The sequence below is a fragment of the Manis javanica genome, chromosome 14 (genome assembly GCF_040802235.1).
Source record: "Manis javanica isolate MJ-LG chromosome 14, MJ_LKY, whole genome shotgun sequence".
Classification (NCBI taxonomy): domain Eukaryota; kingdom Metazoa; phylum Chordata; class Mammalia; order Pholidota; family Manidae; genus Manis; species Manis javanica.
The window spans coordinates 7,599,777-7,620,155 of record NC_133169.1 but is presented as its reverse complement, the minus strand read 5'-3'; the positions used below and the strand labels follow the sequence as shown (position 1 = coordinate 7,620,155).

Sequence of the window (20,379 nt, the reverse complement as noted above, 5' to 3'; positions counted from 1 at the left end):
TTATAATCCTTTTAATGTTTCATTTTTAATCTTTAATTTTAAAATCCTTATTTCTTTTCATATTGGTGTAACTCAGGTGTTCCATGATTTTATTTAGGATTTGTATGTATTTCATTTATATTAAGTGTATTTTGTAAATTTAAACAGCACAGAAATAAAGAAAATGAAAAACAAAACAAAGCAAAAAAATTGAAGCCCACTGCGGATCCCATGTTCTACTACGTTTTCCACCCAATCCTCACAGCCACTTCTCTCTAGGGTAGTAACTATCCCCATCACCAAGGACAGGACTGCCTCCAAGAAAGATTAACTGTCCATACTTAAAAGTTTGTGCCCTTTTTTCAACCCAGGCTGTCTCTCTGAAGGAAGGGTCTAAAGTTGAGGCAGGAAGGATATGGGTGACATAGCAGTGTAAGGGAATTGCCGTCCGGGCTTTGGGTTGAATTCACCTCAAAGTTATCAACAGGTAAGTTTCAGGCCTCCAATTTGCATGAGCCCTTGCCAGGCTCACATCGGAGCTCTTGGCAGTATGTCTACTTGGCCACGTAGTCTTGTAAATTTGCAACAGTGAGTTAAGAATACATTTATTTTGGCTTCTGTGAAACATGTTTGTGTGGCTCTCCATCATTTACCTGTATGTTAAATTGCTGCCCGCTGTCCGGGTGTAGGGATGGCTGTCTGGAACACTCCTTCCACTGGTCCATATGCCACCTCATCTGATGTCAGGACAGGAAAGTGCTGGCCGTATTCTCCATGTGAATGCGTGCAATAATGTCCAACACCAAAAGTATTTGCAAAGTGGAGGAAAAACAAGGCTTGAAATAAACAAAGCCAGAAGCCAGTCTGTGGAAAAATTCTAACACTCCATTGTGTAAAATTGTAAGCAGGGATTCTGTTCTTAGCAATTACTGGTCAAAATGGAAGTTCTCCCTGGCCAGGAAGAGACCCAGTGATGCAGCATATATAATTATAAATATATGTCTCATCAGAGAAAGAGCTGCCTCCAGAGGCTCTGAACTTGATGACTACTTCTGTTTTTCCAATAGTGATACATTTTCTTTTGGCATTCTTCTCATAATTTTAAACACGCATGCCTCCTTGAATTTTTCTAAGCATAATGAGACAGTCTTTCCATTAAAAACTATTTAAACCTTGTGTACAGTTTTCTACTGCTGCCAACAAATCACCACAGCTTAAAACAACACAAATTTATTGTTACAACTCTGGAGTTTGACATGGGTCTCCCTGGGCTAAAATTGAGGTGTTCAGAGGGCTGCGTTCCTAATGAAGGCTCAAACATGAATCCTTTATCCAGTTCCTAAAGACCACTCATATTCCTCAGCTCATGGCTCCCGTCCTCTGTCTTGAAAGCCAGTAACATTGCATCTCTCTGAGCACTTTACACAAGTCACATCTCCTCCTGGGAAAGGTTCTAGGATTTTAAGAACTCGTGTGGTTAGGTTGGGCCTACCCAGATAATCCAAGATTATCCCCACCTCCCAGTACTTAATCATACCTTCAAAGTTCCTTTTGCCATGTAAAGTAAACATTCACAGGTTCTAGGAATTAAGAGGTAGGCATTTGGAGGAAGAGAGATGCATTATTCTGCTTACCACACCTTGCTAGGTAACAATGATATTTTAAGGGTCTGTAATATACTTTTAATGGGTAGGAAGAGAAACAAACAAGATGAAAAAAAAAATTGTTCCAAAAGTTGAAGCAACTTGAATATGTCTTTCTAAACTTTATTGGGAAGTTGCTTTAAAGATTTAAATAATACAAGTGAGACTTCACAGATTTGGACATATAGCAAAAGTATATTCTTTTGTCAACTTTAAATGTATGTATTAAGGAACAGAAAATTTATTTTTTAAAAATCAGTGGGTTTATTCTGCATGGCAAAGGAAACCATCTACAAAATTAAGGGCAACCCACCGAATGGGAGAAAATATTTGCAAATCATGTTTCTGCAGAGAGATTAATATCTAATATAAAAAGTGCTCATAAAACTCAATAGCAAAAAAAAAATCTGATATAAAAAATAGGCAGGGGATCTGAATAGACATTTTTCCAGAGAAGATGTACATACGGCCAACAGGTACATGAAAAGGCACTCAAAATCATCACTAATCATCAGGGAAATGCAAATCAAAACCAGAATGAGATATGACCTCACACCTGTTAGAATGGCTATTACCAAAAAGACAAGAGATAATAAGTGTTGGTGAGGATGTAGAGAAAAAGGAGCCCTTGTGCCCTGTTGGTGGGAATGTAAATTGGTGCAGCCACTATGGAAAACAGTACAGAGGTTCCTCAAAAAATTAAAATAGAACTATTATATGATCCAACAATTCTACTTCTGGGTATTTATCCAATGGAAATAACAACACTAACTCAAAAAGATAGATGCACCCCTGTGTTCATTGCAGCATTATTTACAATAGCCAAAACAGGGAAACAACCTTAAGTGTCTATCAGTGAATGAATGGATAAAGGAATATATATATATATATATATATACACACACACACACATATATATATGTAAAAATATATATGTACATGTATATATATCTTTATCATAGCTTCAAAGTCCCTTTATATATATATGTATATATATATGTATATATATATATATACACACACACACACACATATAGGTACAATGGAATATTCTTCAGACACAAAAATTGAAGGAAATCTTGCCATTTGCGACAACATGGATGGACCTTGAGAGCGTTAGGCTGAGTAAATAAATCAGACAAAGAAAGATGAATACCATCTGATCTGACTTATGTGTGGAATCTGAAACCAAAATAAAGCAAAACCAAGCTCATAGATAGAACAGATTGGTGGTTGCCAGAGGTGGAGGGGTGAGAAGTGGGCAAAATGGGTAAAGAAGGTCAAAAGGTACAAACTTCCAGGTATAAGACAATTAAGTCATGGGTTGTATGTACAGCATAGTCGTAATACTGTATTATACATTTGAAAATTGCTAGGAGAGTAAATCTTAAAAGTTCTCTTCACAAGAAAAAAAATTTTTTTTGTAACTATGTACTGTGACAAATGTTTGCTAGACTTCATTTTGCAATATATACAAATATTGAATCGTTATGTTTACAGGAGAAACTAATATAATGTTATACATCCATTATAGCTCAATAGAAGAAATTATTAGGTCTATGAAGCAAAAGTGATAAAAACGAACCAGGAAATCAGTAGAAATTGTTTTGTAATTGAGAAGCAAATTGTAATACAGATTTTCAGATCATACCCGAAAAGGTAATTCAATAAGAGGAAGAGGCATATTTTGAATAGAATAATCAGGCAGTTGGATTGTTTTATAATCCAATGAACAAGGAGAAGAAAACCAGACGAACACACTGGGAAAATATTAAATTTCTTGTTGATTTGACCTAAAACATTGACATTGATAGACACTGCATAAAACTCCTATTAGTGCACTAAAAAGAGGATTTATAACAGCCTGGTGAATGAGTGCATTAATTCAAAAAACTTTTCAGATGAGCTACTGAACAACATCCTGAAATCCTACAATTCATATAAGAAAGACGTCTAGCACATATTTTCCCATATTTGACAAGTTCATAAAAATTTATACAGTTTTACCGACAGCAAACTGTGAAATGAAAGAAACATTCTAATCTATCAATAATAATGGAAGTGTCACTCAATCCATGCCAGAGGGAAGACTGAATTATGGCTCTATTCTTTCTCTATAAAGTAATAAAAAAATCATTGTCATCTGAAAGACAATAGGTGGCCAAAAAAGGTAAGGGTAAATAAAAACCACTGTGTGTTTTTGCAGGCAGTGAGTTCATGCAAATCCTATGTTCTGGGTGTTATGAATAGTATATGCCAGATTTTTTTAATTTTCTAATTTATTGTGATTTATTATTCTAAATAAATGTTTACCCCTGTAATTAATTTTGTAATGCTTGTCTTAAAGGGGCCTTACCAAATTGTACAAGCTTCAGGCCAGCAAAGCCCGGTTCCACCCCCTGATAAGTGAGGAGCCAATCTTTTCCTTCTCAGCACAACTTGGATCAAAAACGCAGCCTCTCTGGTGGGGCTGGGCTGGGTGCCCTGACCCTCATCTCCTAACTGCAGGTCCAGTCCACCCCCTCCATCCCCCGCCTCGCCTTCCACCTTCTCCCCTGGGCCCCTCTTCTTCCTCTCCTTCCTCCCGGCTGTGCATCTTTGGAGTCGACTCCCTCTGACCCCGATCCCCAAGCAATCATTTCACTCTCCTCTGCTTTTCCCCCCACTGCAGGCTCAGTTGCCCAGCAAGCCAGAGGGGACGACCCTAGGGAGGGCTTAAGAGGCAGAGAGCAGGGCTGGAGTCTCTGCCTGACCCTTCCTTCCAAGTCACCTCTCCCAGAGATGTCTCTGAATAAACCCTGGATTGCCAGCCCGTGGCCAGGAGCCCCAAGCCGAGAGGGCAGCTGGGTGCCAGGAGCTGAGAGCAGAGCCCAGCAACCCCAGGCCTGGGCTGGGTCACGAGGCTCCTCCTCACCCACTGGGCCTTGGAGCCTCCCAGGGTGCTTGTCAGGGAGGCGCTAGCTCCACCCTGCTGGCCTCCTGAAGTGCTCCCCACCCAGAGGGATAAGAATTTTGACCCTGTGATGAATAAGCACATTTCAACGGGAGGAGCCTGTGCAACAAAACCCAGAGGAGCCATTTGGTTAAAATGAAAAGTCTGGCTTCTCACTTGAGCATGTCTTCTGCCTAAGAGCAATGAGAAAGGAGATGGATTCCCTGCTTCTCGCCCTTTCCTTGAAATGCATTTAGGAACTTGCCCTTCCAGGCACAGGGATCAGAGATGCTGAGGCTCGGTGTGCAAAGGGGGTAGCAGGGCCGCATATGCAGAACGGGCAAACGAGCTGGGCTTCCACGCTAACCGTTGAAGAATTTGTGTTAAGTGCAAGTAGCTCTCTGTTAGTGATGGCCTCTGTCGCTCATGTTTTTTCTCTGAACTCCTTTGTTACCCACATCCTGGGAGTTCTCCAAGGTTCTGGACCTGCCTCCATTGCCGCAGGCAGCTTCTACTCCCAGGCTAAGGGACTGACTGCCCGGGAAGGGAATTCTGGGATGCCCATTCAGTTCTCAGTAAAGCACGGTTTCTGCTGGGCTGGTTCATAGCCCAGAATTCCAAACAGGATGGCCTAGAAGAAGTTTGTCATGGCTTCAACACAGTGGATAAGGCGAGACGTGAGTGATTTGGGAAGCAGACTAGCTGGGGTAGAACACCCCTCACAGCTGGGAGAGCTTGGGCATCCTGCCTGGCAGCCTGGGCCTTGTTTCCCTCCCGGGTGGGATATGGTTGGGGTAATAGCCCAAGAGACAGACACAGTGAAGAGAAGACCAGGCTCAAAAATCAATGTGCACAATTCCTGGTGGTTTTCTGCCTTTTTCCTAACCCCCACCCCACCAGAGGGGTTGGGAGGATAGGGGTGTCTTTGCCCTCAGTGTAGTGTAAACACAATCAAGGATCAGACTGTAAATCCTCTTAAGTTGCAAGGTCGTCGGACAGCCTGTTTCACTACCCCCTTCTTCCTGGAACACTTGAGTTCTCAAAACTGCCTTCACTTAATCCTTTCTAAAACAGAGTACAGCTTAAAACATAAATAATTACTTAAATATATGAATTGTTTTACTCCAAGTATTTGCTGCCTTCCCTCTTTCTTGAAAACCCTCTTTCTCTTTCCCGTTCTTACAAACTGTGGGGCCTCCCTGCTCCAGCCTCAGAGACCAGGGAGCAGGGAGAGACTTTGGGGAGCAGGAGGAAATGAGGGGCTGAGGAGGATGCTGAGCACCAGGCAAAGAGCATAGGGGAAGGGAAGCCAGGTGGGGTGGGAGGAGGGTGGAGGTGGGGGCTACACCAGATGATGGGAGACCCTGGGTCTGGGGGGCAAGGTGCGGTAGGGGGAGAGAGGGCACAGGCCAGAAGGACAGTGTTACCTTCCCATTCGGGGTGGTGGGCTTGGAGCGATGGAGGAGGAGCTGGACCTCCGGGATAATGGCCCAGGAAGCCCATGCTTGTCACCCCCCAGCACACACAGTCTTCACTGGGGAGATAGCCCCCAGGCCGAGGGGAAAGACTAGTGAATCTGCAGCACCCCCTGCTCCTCAAAACCTCAACTGCATCCTGCTGCCTGCCCCGGGCATTCCCCTGGCGCCCTGGACACGCCTCCACACGCCTGGCACCAGCTCCCCTCCTACGTGACCAGCACGTACCCTGGACTGGGTGGCGGATGCTGAGATAAGGCCAAGTGGGGGGTGTTGGGGGGGCTACTGCCGAAGCCAGGAAGCGCGCTGCCTGGTTCCTCTGGTAACACAGCCGCAGTTGCCAAACAGTGCAGGGTGGGGGCAGGGGCAGCTCCCAAGGCCACTGGAGCCCTCCCAGACCTCCGGGTTGGGTTGGAGAGGCTGCCCGGAATCTCCTAGGACAGTGCTGCCTGTGACTTAGGGGGGAAGCCAGTTCACAACGCAGAATTAGGACAGCACCTCCTGATTTCACCTCCTGAAGTGCAGGCTGGCCTCCCCACCAGGGCTCCGGTCCCGTGGGTCTCTAGGACGGACCAGAATCTGCATTTATAAACAGCACCCTGGTCATTGTGTTACTGGCAGTGAGGATCCCCGTCACTTAGAGGACAGAGTTTCACCAAGCTGGCGCTCCTGGTAGCTGGGCTGGGGGAGCTACAGGATGGGGCCTGGAAAGCCCCCACCATCCTGTGTTCACTGGAGCCCACAGCCAGCCCCATCGCCACAGATGCTTGACTTCGGCCATTTTCAACATTCAGTGAGTGACCAGGAGTCTAGAGACTTGGATTCTAGTACAGGCAGAACCTATTCAAAACCATAAACTTCGACTGAGCCCCTTCTGGGCCAGGTACTACTATTCTGAGAACCATGAGCCATATGAAGATACAGAAGGTGAGCCAGCTCCTCTCAAGAAGCCTGGGACCTCCCCCCTCCCCTGGGCATATCACCTACAGTCCCTCGTTTCAATTGCTCACTTCTTTCCAGAGGGCACGGGAATGCTAATGCCTTGCCAAGGGGGAACAAGTGTCCCTGGGATTGATATGGAAGTGACCTACCCATGCAAATCTTGGTATTGTCCTGGGGGTTGTGGGCTTTTATTGCTGGAAATAAAAGTTGGTCTGTCAGGGGCTCCAAAGAGGTCAGGGAGCCTTGGGGACAGAAACTACAAGTTGCAGGATTCAGGGACTGCGCCTCCACGTCCTCCCATTTGTTCCCTTCTGAAGCTGCCAGAGATCTTCATTTGCCTTGGGAGAGGTGGCTGCTGCAGAAGGGAACTTCCTGCGCCACTTCTCAGGCCTGACCTCTCCCTTCCTCGCTGTGGCCCTGGCGTCCACCCACAGAAAAACCGCAGTTCATGCTGGCTGCTGGCTAACTGCTCAGCCAGCTCACGGGGAGCCCCACGATGGGGAGAGCAATTGGCTTGGACCCCTTTTGTCCTAAGTTTAAACCCCAGGTCAGCCACCAGCTGGGTCCTGAAGTTACTTTTGGTCTCTTAGCCTCAGTTTCCTCATCTCTAAAATGGGAGAGAAGACTATTTTGTGGTGGTGCTTAATGTGCCTCCTCCTGGATTTCCCATCCAGCCATGACACCACCATTCGCTTAGTTGCTGAAGCTGACGCCGGGGTTCTTGTTTACGGGGTCGAAGAATGAACTTCACAAACACTCAAAGTAGGAGAGCAAGTGAGAGGCTTTTATTTAGAGATAAAGTAAGAGGGCATGGGAAGGGGATAAGAGAGTCCAGGGTGGTGTGTTGTCTAGGGGATTTATAGGTGGTTGGGAGACAAAGGACTAGGAATCCAGACCTGCTAAAAGGTCCCAGAATGTTTATCTTTGAAGAGACATTAAGTTTCTTATCAGTCCTCTGGGTTACTCTGCAAAGTTAGCTAAACACAAGAAATTTACTGCTCTGAAAGCCCTTTGCACTGTGCACACTCAGTGGGAGAGTGCCGTCCGACTCTGAAACCCATTCTCGTCTTCCCATCCCCACTGGCCCCCTTGATCCAGGCCACTGTCACTTCAGCCTGGAGTCTGCAGTCACCTGCTGAAGTCCACCGGCCGCAGGAGTCTACCCCTGCCCTGGGCCACTCTGGGCCCACCAGCCCAAGGAAACAGTGACACAGTCTCTTCCTCTTGGTCCTTCCCCTGTGGATCCCCTGCTAAATCCTTCAGCAGCTCTCCACGCCTTTAAGGAAATGTCCAAAATTATTAACCTGATGTTGCAACTCCTTTGATGTCTGGCCCTGACACCCCTTTTCAATTGCATTTCTCGCACCCCGCCTTCAGACCTCTCCACAGATAGATTCTACAGTCCTGACGTGGGCCCATCCTCCCCTCCATCCTGTGCACGTGCCACACCCCCGCCAGACCTCATGGCCTCTTCCATGCTTCTAATCATCCTTGAATGCTCAGACATCACCATCTTCCAGGAATCTCCGTTGGCAGCCCTCCCCAGAAGGCTGGGTGAGGTCCCCTCCTGCGGGTCCTCGGCACAGAGACCCCTTGTCACACCACACATTACGCATGTTATATTGTAATCGACTCTTTACTATTTTAGCTCCTCCTAGGAGGGCAGAGACACCCTTTTGTCTTGCTCACTGCTATATTCCCCAGCACCCAGCAGAGACGCCTTGCCCTACATAGGTGCTCAAGAAACATGTTTTGAAATAATGAAAGAACAGATACAAAATACAGGTAAAGCTCCTAGCACAGTGATGGGCAGAGAAATGGTAATGGACAACGCCGCCACCATCATCATATGGCTCATTCCCACACTGAGCCACATTTCTCTAATGGAAACATAAGTCAAAATTCAGGCCCTGCCAACTGTCAGGTGAAATGGTGGGTGAGCTCCAGTGTCTGTGGAGATGTATCTATGAGGCCCCTGTCCCCTGAGATGTGGATCTGTCCCACCCTTTCCCTGGCTCTCAACCAGACTCATGCTTTTCCTACCCCCTCTCAGTGCGGGGAAGGAACAGTACTTCACCCCCAACTTGATCTCTGACCCCAGAGCCAGTGACTGCTCCTTTTTTGGGAGGAGGCCCCCTAACCACAGCAGCACTCCCCTGGGCAGATCAGAGGAGAGGATCCCTGAGATATGTAGCCTCAGCTCACCATGACGTCCCCACCAGCCTCCACCAAGATCAGGGGCCCAGGGAGTTTGGCCAGTGATTCTCCCCAAGACCCCCATTTGCATTTCTATGAAGGCACACATCATTGGCTTCCTGCTGTCGTGGCTTGTGTCCATGTTTTATCTTCCCTACAGGATTACTCACACTTTGAACAGAGATCATGTTTTGATAATGTTTGCGTTCCCCATAGGGCCTGACATGGAACCCCAATGATCGTTGAATGAATAAAAACATGAATGAAAAAAGGGGTGTGTGGATGAGCATTCCCAGGCAGAATTGCCATTTTCCACATTAAGAAGATGGGCTTTGTCCTATTATTGAAGACATTCCCTCTTGTCCCTTATGAGATTCCAGAGGCTAATAACCTTCAGAGTCAAGAGGATCATTTTTCCTTGTCCAACCTAAATTACTCCAGATGCAACTTCAGTGCATTTTCTTTTTATCTCCCTCCATAGCCACTGGGACTAAAATTCACTTATTTGCAAGGAGACAGTTACTAATTTACCCTTTAGCCTTCTGTCCGACAGGCTAATCCCAAGCCCTTTATCGTTCACTCCCTGGGGCCCTATTGTCCAGCCCTTTCCCTGTTCTGCTGCTCCTTGGGCCTTTTGCCAAGCTCTCACCGGCCTGCCTTGGCCGCACAGGCAGGACTGGGGCCGACCGCTCTCCTTGGAGCCATACACATGCACAGATGCTCACACCCCTGCCTACCACACAGGACACACACCTCCCCGCACAATCCCGTCTTCGGGAGACACATGGCCTCCACCCAGTCACTGGTTCATCTCCTCCTGCGCCCCCGGGGTCCTGGTCCTGTGAATTCTCACACACCTGGACGCGCACTCCTGCGTGCAGACGCCTCTCGGAGCTTTGCTTTTTCCCCACAGGAGAGCCAAAAACTAGGCGGCGCATTGGAAGCCCTCTCCCTTGTCCTGCCCGACCTCCTCCCCCTCCCTGCCTCCCTCCCCAGCCCTCCTTCCCATTGGTCCCAGCAGGCCAAGCCTACTTTCTCTCCACCTCCTCGGTGATTTTCTACCTCAAGACTAAAGGTCAGGAATAAATGAACCCAGCTGGGCTCTCACCTCTTCCTGCCCTTCTCCCATTTCCCTGCTCCCCAAATCCTCAAAGCACCTTCCACTTGCCAGGATCGCCACCCCCTTCATCCCCCTCCCAACCTCCATTCTTCTGGCTTTTGAGAGCACAGGATACTCAGGCATTTACCTTTTGAACAGGAACAATGGAGAAGCTTTGGCAACTACTGACTGGCTGGTTCCATCTCAGATTTCAAGGACAGGCCAGGTTGCCGGGCACCGCGTCACCAGACCGAGGGACTCAGGGACATGAGAGTAGTTGTTCATTCATTCAACAAATATTTATCCAGCACCCTCCACATGCTAGGCACTACTCTACATTAACAAAGCCAACACAAACCGGCCCTAACAGCCTGTACATTCTATAGGTGGAGACAGAAAACAAGTAAGTACAATGTACTAGGTGTCAGGTGGTACCAGAAGGCAGAGGAGGATGGAATGCAATAAGGGGTGGAGTGTGCAACTTTAAATAGGGTGACCATCAAAGGCCTTACTTGGACGGTGGCATTTGGAAAAAGACCTGAAGTAAGGGAGCAAGCCGTGGGGGGCCTGGGAGGCCCCTGTCCTGGGCCGTGAGGGCCGTCGGCAGGCAGTGTTAGGGAAGGCCAGTGTAGAGCGCCGAGAACGCCCTGCTGGCAGATGGCAAGACAAGGTGCCAGGAAGAGCTCTTCCTCGACCCCAGGGCCTGGCGTGCGAGGAGAGATGGGAGGCCAAATGAGGGATGAAACAAAAAGATGGCACACAATACTATAAAGCAAACAGAAAACAAAGTTTCGAGGTGTTGGTGCAGGCCGTTTCCAGAAGGAAAGAGCTGAACCTGCAGAGGTGGATCAAGGAGAGCCTCGGTGTCCTCAGAGCTTGTGGGCAGGAGACGGTCCCAGCCACAAGGCAGCCAGCCCCATGGCTGCGCACCACTCCAACCGTGTGCATGTTTGCCTTCAGTTACTCCAGGGAGTGGGGAAGGGAGCTGCTTGATCACCTCGGACCGTGTTCAGCAGCGCAGTGGCACCTCTGGCATCCTCTCTCCCCCAGCGATGCCTGCACAGACCCCACCTCTTCCTCCGCACACTTGGATTTCCTGAGCACTTGCTCTGTGCCAGGGGCTGCGCAAAGTGCCTTCCGCACAAATCTAACAGCAGTCCCACAGGGGAAGGAACATCTCCCTCCAGATGAACACCCACCATCCCACCACCTTTCATCCCCCTTGTCCCTTTACAGCCCCACTTCTGAGCCTGAACAGCACAGGTTAAGCCAGGCCCACAGCCAGGTGGAGCTGAGATCAATTCCCTGTCCCTCTAACTCCTTACGAGGTCTCGGACAACTGTCTGGCTGTGACACCCAGCGTGCTCACCTGGGGACAATGCAGGGAAAGAGGCAGTTAATAGCCACCTCGTGCACCACTGCAGGAATCTGATGGGAGGAGCCTTGCTCTGCCTTGGTTCTGAGACATGCTGCCTGTCTTAAAGTCGTGAGGCATGTGGCCAATAATCTGTAGCTACGAATAGTTAAACGAGAGAAAGGTGAAAATGGTGTTAGTTTGAGTATCAGTGAGTTCAGTGTTTCCTCTGCAGCCATCACTCTCCCTCACTGGCATTCCACAGAGCCTTCCTGAATGGGAAATAAAGGGGTGAAGTGACAGCTCCTCCCCCGGGGAATTTGCATCGCAGGCAGCAGCCTATCTTATCTGTGCCACAGCCCCAGGGAGTGCAGCAAGCAAATACCTGTGGCAGGTGGCAGGACCAGGCTGAGTGCCGCTGTGCTGGTGCATAGCGTTGTCATGGGCCCTGGCACGCAGTAGGTGCTTCTGGGTGGAGGGGCCTCAGTGGGGCAGAGGAGTGGTGGGAGGCAGAATGGAGACTCTCTGGTTATCACCGCCTACACTGTCACCTTCAGGCACAACTTTGTAGCTTTCCCCTCTTAAGCAAAGAGATGCCTGGATAGCAGAAAGCGGGAGACGGACAAGGGAGGCCAGGGGGGAGCTGAAGTGCAGGCTGGCCCAGGGTCTCTCAGGTTCTCCCTAGGAAGATGCAGGTCTGATGGGGAGGCTATAGGGTAAAGGTGACGCCTAGGGGTTAGCTAAGGGTGAAACATTCCTGCTGGTGTCAGGGGCTAGGACCCAAGGGCCTGGCCCCAACATTCATTATCTAGGTCCAAAGCCACCCACATGGAAGGGAAGCTCGCTGCTAGGCTCTCCACAGCATGGGGTCTGTCACAAAGCTTCCTCCTTCTGGCCACCAACCCCTTCCTGCTCAGTCCCCAGCCTGCCAGGTCCTCACCACCACAAGCCCTGCCCCTGACCCCCAAGCTCCTGTGCCACCTCCAACAGAGGCCTCCCACCCAGAAGCTTTCCCGGACTCGGGGCTGGGCTAGCAGCCAGCCCCAGCCTCCTGCAGCCACGGAGAAGCTGCTCTGGTACCTGGCAGAACTGCCCAATTCCTCTGGTGGGCGAGGGCCCCACCCCTGTGGACACTGCCTACGTACCCTACATGATGCTCCCGGCCAGAGGCAGCGGAGGTGCCTGCCCTTCTCACCCCAACCTGCCCTCACTTGCACCAAGGGAGAAAGATAGGGAAGGCAACTGAGGGAGGGGTAAGAATCACAAACTTTCATCTGGAACCCTCTCCCCGGTACCAGTCACCACGCTTCCCATGTTCCTCCTTCTCCAACAGAGGGCTCAGTGGCCCGACACAGCCAGAGGCCATCCAAAATAGACGGAGATTCTTTATTTAAATCAGCAAACTCAGATTCTTCAAGCCCCAGCCCAGAGTGGGCAGCCCTCCCTCCCTGTCCCCTCGCCCCCGCCCCTTAGCCACAGCGAGGGGAATGGAAAATGAGAAGCCATGAGGGCTGCTGCCGGGGCAGGCCGCCCCAGATGTGTGGCAAGCGCAGTCCAGCTGTGGCTTGGGGGACAGCCACCACAGGCCCTTCCCTATAAATTAAGTCCCTGCAGCCACAGCTGTGGGCGAGGCCTATTTGTGGAAAGAAGAGGCCAGAAGGCAGCCTCCCTGGCCCCTAGCCAAGGAATGGATTGAGGCACAGAGCTCAGGGGGAAAGAGAAGAGGAATGGCAGGAGAGAGGCCCCAAAGTTTGGTCCCAGGGGAGAAGAGGAGGCCACTTGGTCCAGTTGTGGTGGGTTTGGAGAAAGGAATGTATTAGTAAGCACGGGGGGGAGGCTGCTGCCGGGCACCCCCAGAGGAGACAGGCCAGGCGGCCACCCCGGCAGAGGGGAGCTTGAAGGCTCCAGGGGCTCAGGGAATGTCACTGCTAAAATATATATATATATTAACCATTCACGGGAAGGCAGGGGCAGGCCTGGGGGGCAGGATCAGAGGATCTGGCGGGGCATCCCGTAGCCCGTCATGCCTGCCTGCGACGCCCCACGGTTGGTGCCCATCTGCAACCCGATCACATTCTTCCCCTCCTGCAGCTGGTTGTCTGAGAAGCTCCGGGGGTTCTCCTTGGATTTCCTGAGTGGGAAGGGAGTGCTGGTTAGGAGGAGTTTGGGGCCACCCCGGAAGGTTCCCTGGACAGAGCCAGCTTCACTGTGGCTCCAGCGGTGCTGCTCGTAGTACCCTTGAGGGCCTTGAGCTCCCTGCAGCCACCTCCTCACGTCCTCACCACCCCAAGGGAGTTGTGAGGATGGACACGAGGAACGTGCTGCGGGTGGACTTGGTGATGGGCCGGCTGCCCTGGTGGCCTCACTCATTTCCTAGGGACAGGGTCATCGCACCTGCCCAGGCTTGGCTGCCCCAGCAGTACTCACTTGGGAAACCAGTTGGGATCCCCAGAGAAAAGCCCGTCATCCCGGGCCACTGCCAGCCCACCCAGGTTCATCAGCGTCCGCTGCACACAGGCCATGTTCTTTCCTGGGAAGGAGAAGGGGGTGTGTTCTCAAGGTGGGGGGCCTAGAAGCCAGAAGCCAGGGCTCCCCTCCTATCACTCTGCCAGCAGGCCTGGCTTCCTTATCCTTTTACCCTTTGCCCCCATACCCTTACCATTCTCCATCCCAACCCTCCAAAACACACACACACACACACACACACACTCCTCTTTATCCTCAGGGTGCCAGGAAAGTGCCCCTCTCCCTGGTCAGGACAGCTCAGCTGTCTCTGGCCTTCGGGCTGGCAGCGCCCTGGGCCCACCTTCCCAGAGGTCCACGGTCTGGAAGATGTCAGTGGTGTTGATGCCGTAGCGCTCGGCCGCCTGCAGGAACTGAGAGATCTGCTCCATCTGCTTGAAGGCCATGGTGGAGGCCTGGATCTTCTTCACTGGGGCCTGCCCCTCGGGGTACAGTCCGTTAATGAGCTCACACAGCACCTGGGTGAGGACAGTAGATATGCAGAGGCGAGCAGGTTCCTCTCCTACCTGAAGAAGCGTGGGCCCCACCTGGCGTCGGCCTCGGCCTCCTTCCTGCGCAGCCCCTGCCCCCGAGCCCAGAGTGCCAACTTGCTATTCCAGTACCACCGACTACAGCACACCTCCCCGTTCCTTCCTTAGAGCTGTTCTCCCCAGTGTCACTCAGGGTCCTCTGCTGCAGGGGCGGCATGTCCCCCCACCCGTTCACTCAATGGCAGGGAGGGAGGCAGGGTCCCGTTCACGAGAAGACATCCTGGCGTGGGGAGGTTAGGGCAGGGAGTGCCCCCAGTTCTGCAGGGCATCAGTCCCAGGTCCCCCAGCCCCAGCTCCGCCTTCCTGGTACTTGCAGTGGAAGGGACCCGGCTCTCACCGTGCCGTCCTTGAGCCAGTTCTGGAAGTTCTCGCGCCCAGGCTGGGGCCGGCCCACGTCCCTGCGGCACTGGGTGGTGATCCACTGGATCAGGATCTGCTCCAGGTCCACATCGTATTGTTTCTCGATCTTCTGCTGCACCTCCCGGCTCAGGCCGTAGGCAGGTCCCCTGTTGGCCATTCCGACAGGCGATGGTAGCTGGGGGAACTGGGGAGGACACACCCAGATCTGCGGTGAGCACTCTGCAGGCTACGGTGGGGGATCTGCCTGCAGGGACACACCATATCCCCCAGACACGGGCTCGCAGACCACCGCTTAGGCCTCCAGCAGATGTTCAGGGGCCAAGCAGACCGTCTCTGGGTTCTTCTGCCTCTATGATAGGCAGTCTGTTTATTATATTGAAGCTTCCCATTCGATTTCATTTGAATGGTTCCACTACTCAAATGAAGCATAAAGCCCACAGGAAAATAGGAGGTAAATCAGGCCAAGACTGGGAGGTTAGCCCCTCATGTGGGACGGTGAACTTAGCAAAGGCAAACCTGCTTTTACAGCCCTGGGAAGCAGAATGATTTGGGCAGAGGAGGAAGAATATGGAGCAGCTCGGGAAACCCATGGCAGGAGCCAGAAGACCAGATGGACTGACCCGCCATCAGCCACGGGGTTTTAACTGAGCACCCACCATTGGTACTAGGGACTGTGGGAGACACACCCACAGGGCCACCAGGGAGACAAAGTGAGCACATATGAAAAGGGAAAGGTTGTATACAGCATGTACTAAACTGCACAGTCACACCATATGTTGTAGTAATTCAGACGCAAGTATAGGCAGAAGCAGCCTGGGGGGCTTCCTGGAAGAGGCAGGTTGAGTAGTCAGTCCCTCAACAGATTTCAGCAGGCAAAAGGAACTTGCCATCAGAAACGCGGCAATAAAAACAAACTCTACTTTCCTTTCTAGAAGCTGTGGTAGGCAGATTAATGGCCCCCAAAGGTGCCTATGTTCTAATTCCCAGAACCTGTGAATGTTGCCTTATGCAGCAAAAAGGGCTTTGCAGATGTGACCTTGAGACAGGGAGCGTATCCTGGATGACCCAGATGGACCATGCGATGTGGGGGGGCCTCCAGAATCTGGAAAAGGCAAGCAAATGGATTCTCCCCGGAGCTCACTGGAGGAACACAGCTCTGCCAACACTTTGATTTCAGCCAGTGAGGCCTCTGTTGGGGTCTCTGGAACTTCAAGACACTAAATGTGTGTTGCTTTAAGTCACTAAATTGATAAGCAATAGGGAAGTAACACAGCAGCCTTAGGTGGTATTTTTAGGGAAGCCTGGGAAGAGAGGGAAGGATGGGGAAATAGGCAGGAGGGTTTCTTTAACTCAGCTGGAGGGCCTTGGTTTGGGAGAACTAGTGGCTGACCCCGGCCTGGGCTGGCAGCACCTCACTGTGGAGAGCCTGTCCCCACCCCTACTTCACCGCCAGGGTCCCACACTCAGGGGCCTGTCCTGTTGAGCAAGACCCCAGAATGCTCCTGATGCCAACGGGGAGCTGGGACCAGGGAAAGGAAAGGACCCCATTTCCTGTCCCCATCCCCTACCCATACTGGCTTCTCTTTCTGCTATGAAACAGTTAGGTGCCCGGATGCTCAAGAACAGGGAGCCCTGAGGACAGGCACCTGCGCTCAAGGAGAGGAAAGGGAGACACCCCTTCCTGTCACACCTGGTTCCCCGCCAGACCAGGCCTCAGGGATGAAGGCACTGGGGCTACCTCTCGCCCACGCACCCCAGGGGAAAGAGCAGCAGCTGCCTCGAGGGGGCCCCAGCAGTCAGAGGTCGGGAGCCAGGCTCCACCCCCATGTGCCCAACGGGGCCCTCTTTCCACCAGCTTATCAAGCACATTTCCGGCAAAGATCATCCCTATAAATCAGTTATTTTTAAACCTCTTTAAAAGCCACCCAACCCCCACTTCCCCCAGCCTGAAAGCTGGGTCAGATAAATGTCGGTGTGGGCCCTGACCCGCACCACCAGCCACAGGCAGGCAGTGCCTGGCTAAGGCCTGTGAAGGGAGGCAGACGAGAACTGCTCAGACATAGAAGGAAGGAGACGGGGCTAGGGGCTGCTGTCACTAGCAGGCGCCCCTTTCCTAGCCCAGTGCCCAGACCTCTCTTCTGGGCAGCTCCTGTGGTCACCTTGGCCTCAGGGCCGTGTCTGCACAGAGCCAAGTGGCCTGAGGCCCAGGGATCACTATGGTAAGGGAAAGAAAGGGTAGGGAAATGATTAACCAGGATGCCAGCCAGTTATGGAGAGAGCAGACCTAAAGCCTGGCCCCTCCAGGTCCCCCCAGAGGCAGGGCAGACCCTTCCTGAGCCACCCACGGGCAGGACGGCCTCAGTCTCCTGTAACTCAGGGGTAGGGTAGGGGGAGAATGTGTTCCCAGCCGGAGGCAAATAAACCTTTGAAACCGAAATCGGTCAAAGGGAAAAATAAAGTGGGAGAAATCCATTTACTGCTTACAAAGAGTTGCTACTACTCCCCACCCCCCCCACCCCCGCTTCTCCCCATCCTGACTGAGAAGTCAAAACAAAAAACAAAAACCTCTGGTTAGGGCGTGTTCGCCTCTTCTCCGCCCTCTTTTAAGCACCTATTTATACGGAGATGGACTAAGACCAGGCAAGAGATATTCTGGAAATACTGCAATTTTACCCACACTCCCAGACCCACTCCTGGGCTCGGGGTGAATGCTGGTGGCCCGCCCTGGCGCCTGTACACAGCTGGCAGAGTCACAGCCTCCAGCTGCAGTGTCTCCACTCCACTGAGGCCCTTGCCCTGAGCCCAGAGGTGCCAGAGCCACGGGGGGCGGAGCTCTGGGAAGGGGCGGGCTGGCAAGCCGGCAGCTGTTTCTGCTCCCCACCCCCAAACACCAGGCGAGAGCTGACGGGCTGCGGCTGCTGGAGCAGGAGTGGCCCACCCTGGAGGCACCCAGGGGACCTGCCCCGGCCCTCCCTCAAAGGCAAGGAAGACCACGAGCTGCCTGCGGGGGTGGGAGATGCCCAGAGCAGGGGTGGGCAGCTGACAACTTGGGGGTGGGCTGGCTGTTAGTGATCTAAACTCCACTGCAGCCTACAGCTGTAGGAACCGCCCTCACCCCACCCACAAGGTTACAATAGTCGGGGAACGGGGAGGGGCTGCACTAGGCGCTCCGGCTCTCGGCCCCACCCAGACCCGGGCTGGGAGCTTACCTCACCCCACCCCACGCCAATGCCAAAGAAAAGACGGATGAGGGTTGGGGGGAGGGGAGGATAGTCGAGTTCCTGGCTGGGCGGTTTACTGGGAAGACAAAGGGACCCTCCATACCCTCCATCCATTCTGCAGATAGGAGTCAGGGGGAACTTCCCAGCCAAAACTGGGATTGCCTGTTCTGAAAGGGTGAAACGGGAGTCCCTGCCTCCAAAGGGAGGGCCACAGGGAGCAGGCCGGTGGGAGAGCCATGCTTAAGGGGCCACCGTGAGGCAGCCCCTCACCATCAAGCCAGAGAGCAGAAGGAAAAGCTGAAGCTACACAAACAGGAAGCCACAAGGCTTGCCCAGGAGGAGGGGTGAGGTGGGGGCCGTTGCCATGGCTTTGGTGTACCAAACACAGCAACGGGTAGGGTCGGGGCACCATGCGGAAAGATGCACTCAACACAGCCAGGGCCGTGAGGAGGCTCTGAGCGTCAGGGACACACAGGTGGGACCCTTGGGAAAGGAGCCCTCTCCGCAGCTTCAGGTAGAGCCAGGAGCCCGGGATTCCTGCGGGGCGGGGCGAGGGGGCGGTGGGAAGCACCTTTGCAGTAGAGTAGACTTGAGGAAATAGGGCAGGAGAAGCAATGCAGAAGGTATGTTCTCAGCTAGCGAGCCCCATCCTGAAAATCCTGGAGGGAGAGGGGACAGGGTGAAGAAAGGGGCCGAGGTCGGTCCTCGAAGGCTGCAGAGAGATGGGGGCTGAGGACTGACAGAGCGCTGCAGCTGGACAATGACTACCTGCGGGCGCTGCAAAGGCAGGGCCGGGCTGGCCCCCACCACACCTTGGCAGCCTATGCAGTTTCAGCCCTCCCTGCTACCTGCAAGGGGTCACTGGGGGCGGGAGTGGAGAGGGGCAGCTGTCCCTCGGCCTGGCGCTCTAGAGAGGACCAGGGAGAGCCCATCCAAGCGCAGGTCTCCACCCCGGTCCACCTCGCTTCCACCCACTTCTCTGAGCTCACAGACCCAACTTCCCCCAGAACCTTCCTGGCCTGGGCTCCAGGAGGATACTGGTGGCCCGCGGCGCGGGGAAGGCGGCAGTCCACTTCCGGCCCTGCTGGCCCGGCCCCCACGGCCGCCCCGCCTCGCCACACCCTGGGCCGTTACTGCGGAATGAGTCACCCAGCGCCCGCCGCTGGGTGACGCAGTGGTCTGGGCAGCCCGCCCGCGACCGCCACCGGCTTTCCCAGCAGCAGGGGGCACGGGGTTGGGGGGGTCGGCTAGAGGGGAGGTAGGAAGGCCTGGAAAGCAGCCAGCCCCTCCCGATAACCCCTCACAGGCAGGGCGCCCGGGGGCGCATACAGGGCTGCAGCCCCAGATGCCTGCGCGGGGGACTCTCCTGGCGGCGACGGAGCTCCAACAACCGGGCGGAACTCCGGAGGGCGAGGCCACTGCGGGACGCGTGCACGAAGCCCCCTGGCTCGGGCCCGAGACCCCAGTCCCGTGATCCCAAGTCCTCAGGAAAACGAACTGGCAGGACGAGCAGGAACAGAAAGGACGGCGTCGGGGGCGCAGAGGTTAGGTAGCACCCACACGTGCTCCTGGAACCAGGAAGTGAAGGGTCGCGCGGGACACCTGGCGGCGCGGGGCCGGGCCAGGGCGGAAGCCGGGTTCCTGTTCACGCGGTCACTCGGGGCCAGCCAGCTCCCCGACGCCCGCCTTTCCGCAGCCCAGCAAGGACGGGGCCGTGCTGGCGGGCGGGGCGCAATTCCCGAGTGCCGGGCTCGGACGGACACCCCGTCTGTGCACCCACAACGCCGCCTGACCTCATCGCCCAACAATGCCCGGGCAGCGCTGGGGGACAGGACCTGACAGCACGGGGCGGGGCACAGCAGTCATCGGACCCTTGCGTCCCAGCCCTGGATCCGCCAGGTCACAGGAGCAAGTCCCAGGCACGGGCTTCTGGCTTCCTGGAGACCGCGCACATGCCCCCTTCCCGCGCCCCGATCCTCCCTCCGGCTCACCGTACGCGCTGGCCGAAGACGGGCGCACTCACAACGGGGGCTGCAGCGGCGAGTGCTGCGCCTGGGCCCGGCCGGGGGTTTTCAGCAGGCTCCCGCCTCAGACGGGGCGGACCGGGGGCGGGGCAAGGGCCGAG

At 53.3% G+C, this 20,379-nt stretch overlaps 1 protein-coding gene across 1 annotated transcript; it reads right to left on the bottom strand.

Moving 5' to 3' along the window:
* Positions 1-12,992: 12,992 nt before the first annotated feature.
* Positions 12,993-20,366, bottom strand: TAGLN2 (transgelin 2). The gene is made up of 5 exons (XM_017669976.3): positions 20,246-20,366; positions 15,011-15,217; positions 14,427-14,601; positions 14,048-14,150; positions 12,993-13,751 (listed from the first exon to the last, which is right to left on the bottom strand). The coding sequence occupies exons 2-5, from the start codon at positions 15,188-15,190 to the stop codon at positions 13,610-13,612; spliced, it is 600 nt and encodes a 199-aa protein (XP_017525465.1). The 5' UTR covers positions 15,191-15,217; positions 20,246-20,366; the 3' UTR covers positions 12,993-13,609.
* Positions 20,367-20,379: the final 13 nt, after the last annotated feature.

Bases quoted from the DNA above. Each gene is read 5' to 3' on its own strand.
- TAGLN2 (XM_017669976.3), bottom strand. From the start codon at position 15,190: ATGGCCAACAGGGGACCTGCCTACGGCCTGAGCCGGGAGGTGCAGCAG. The intron at 14,602-15,010 runs GTGAGAGCCGGG...GTCCTCACCCAG, and splicing joins ACTGGCTCAAGGACGGCACG to GTGCTGTGTGAGCTCATTAA. The intron at 14,151-14,426 runs GTGGGCCCAGGG...TCTCCTTCCCAG, and splicing joins GACCGTGGACCTCTGGGAAG to GAAAGAACATGGCCTGTGTG.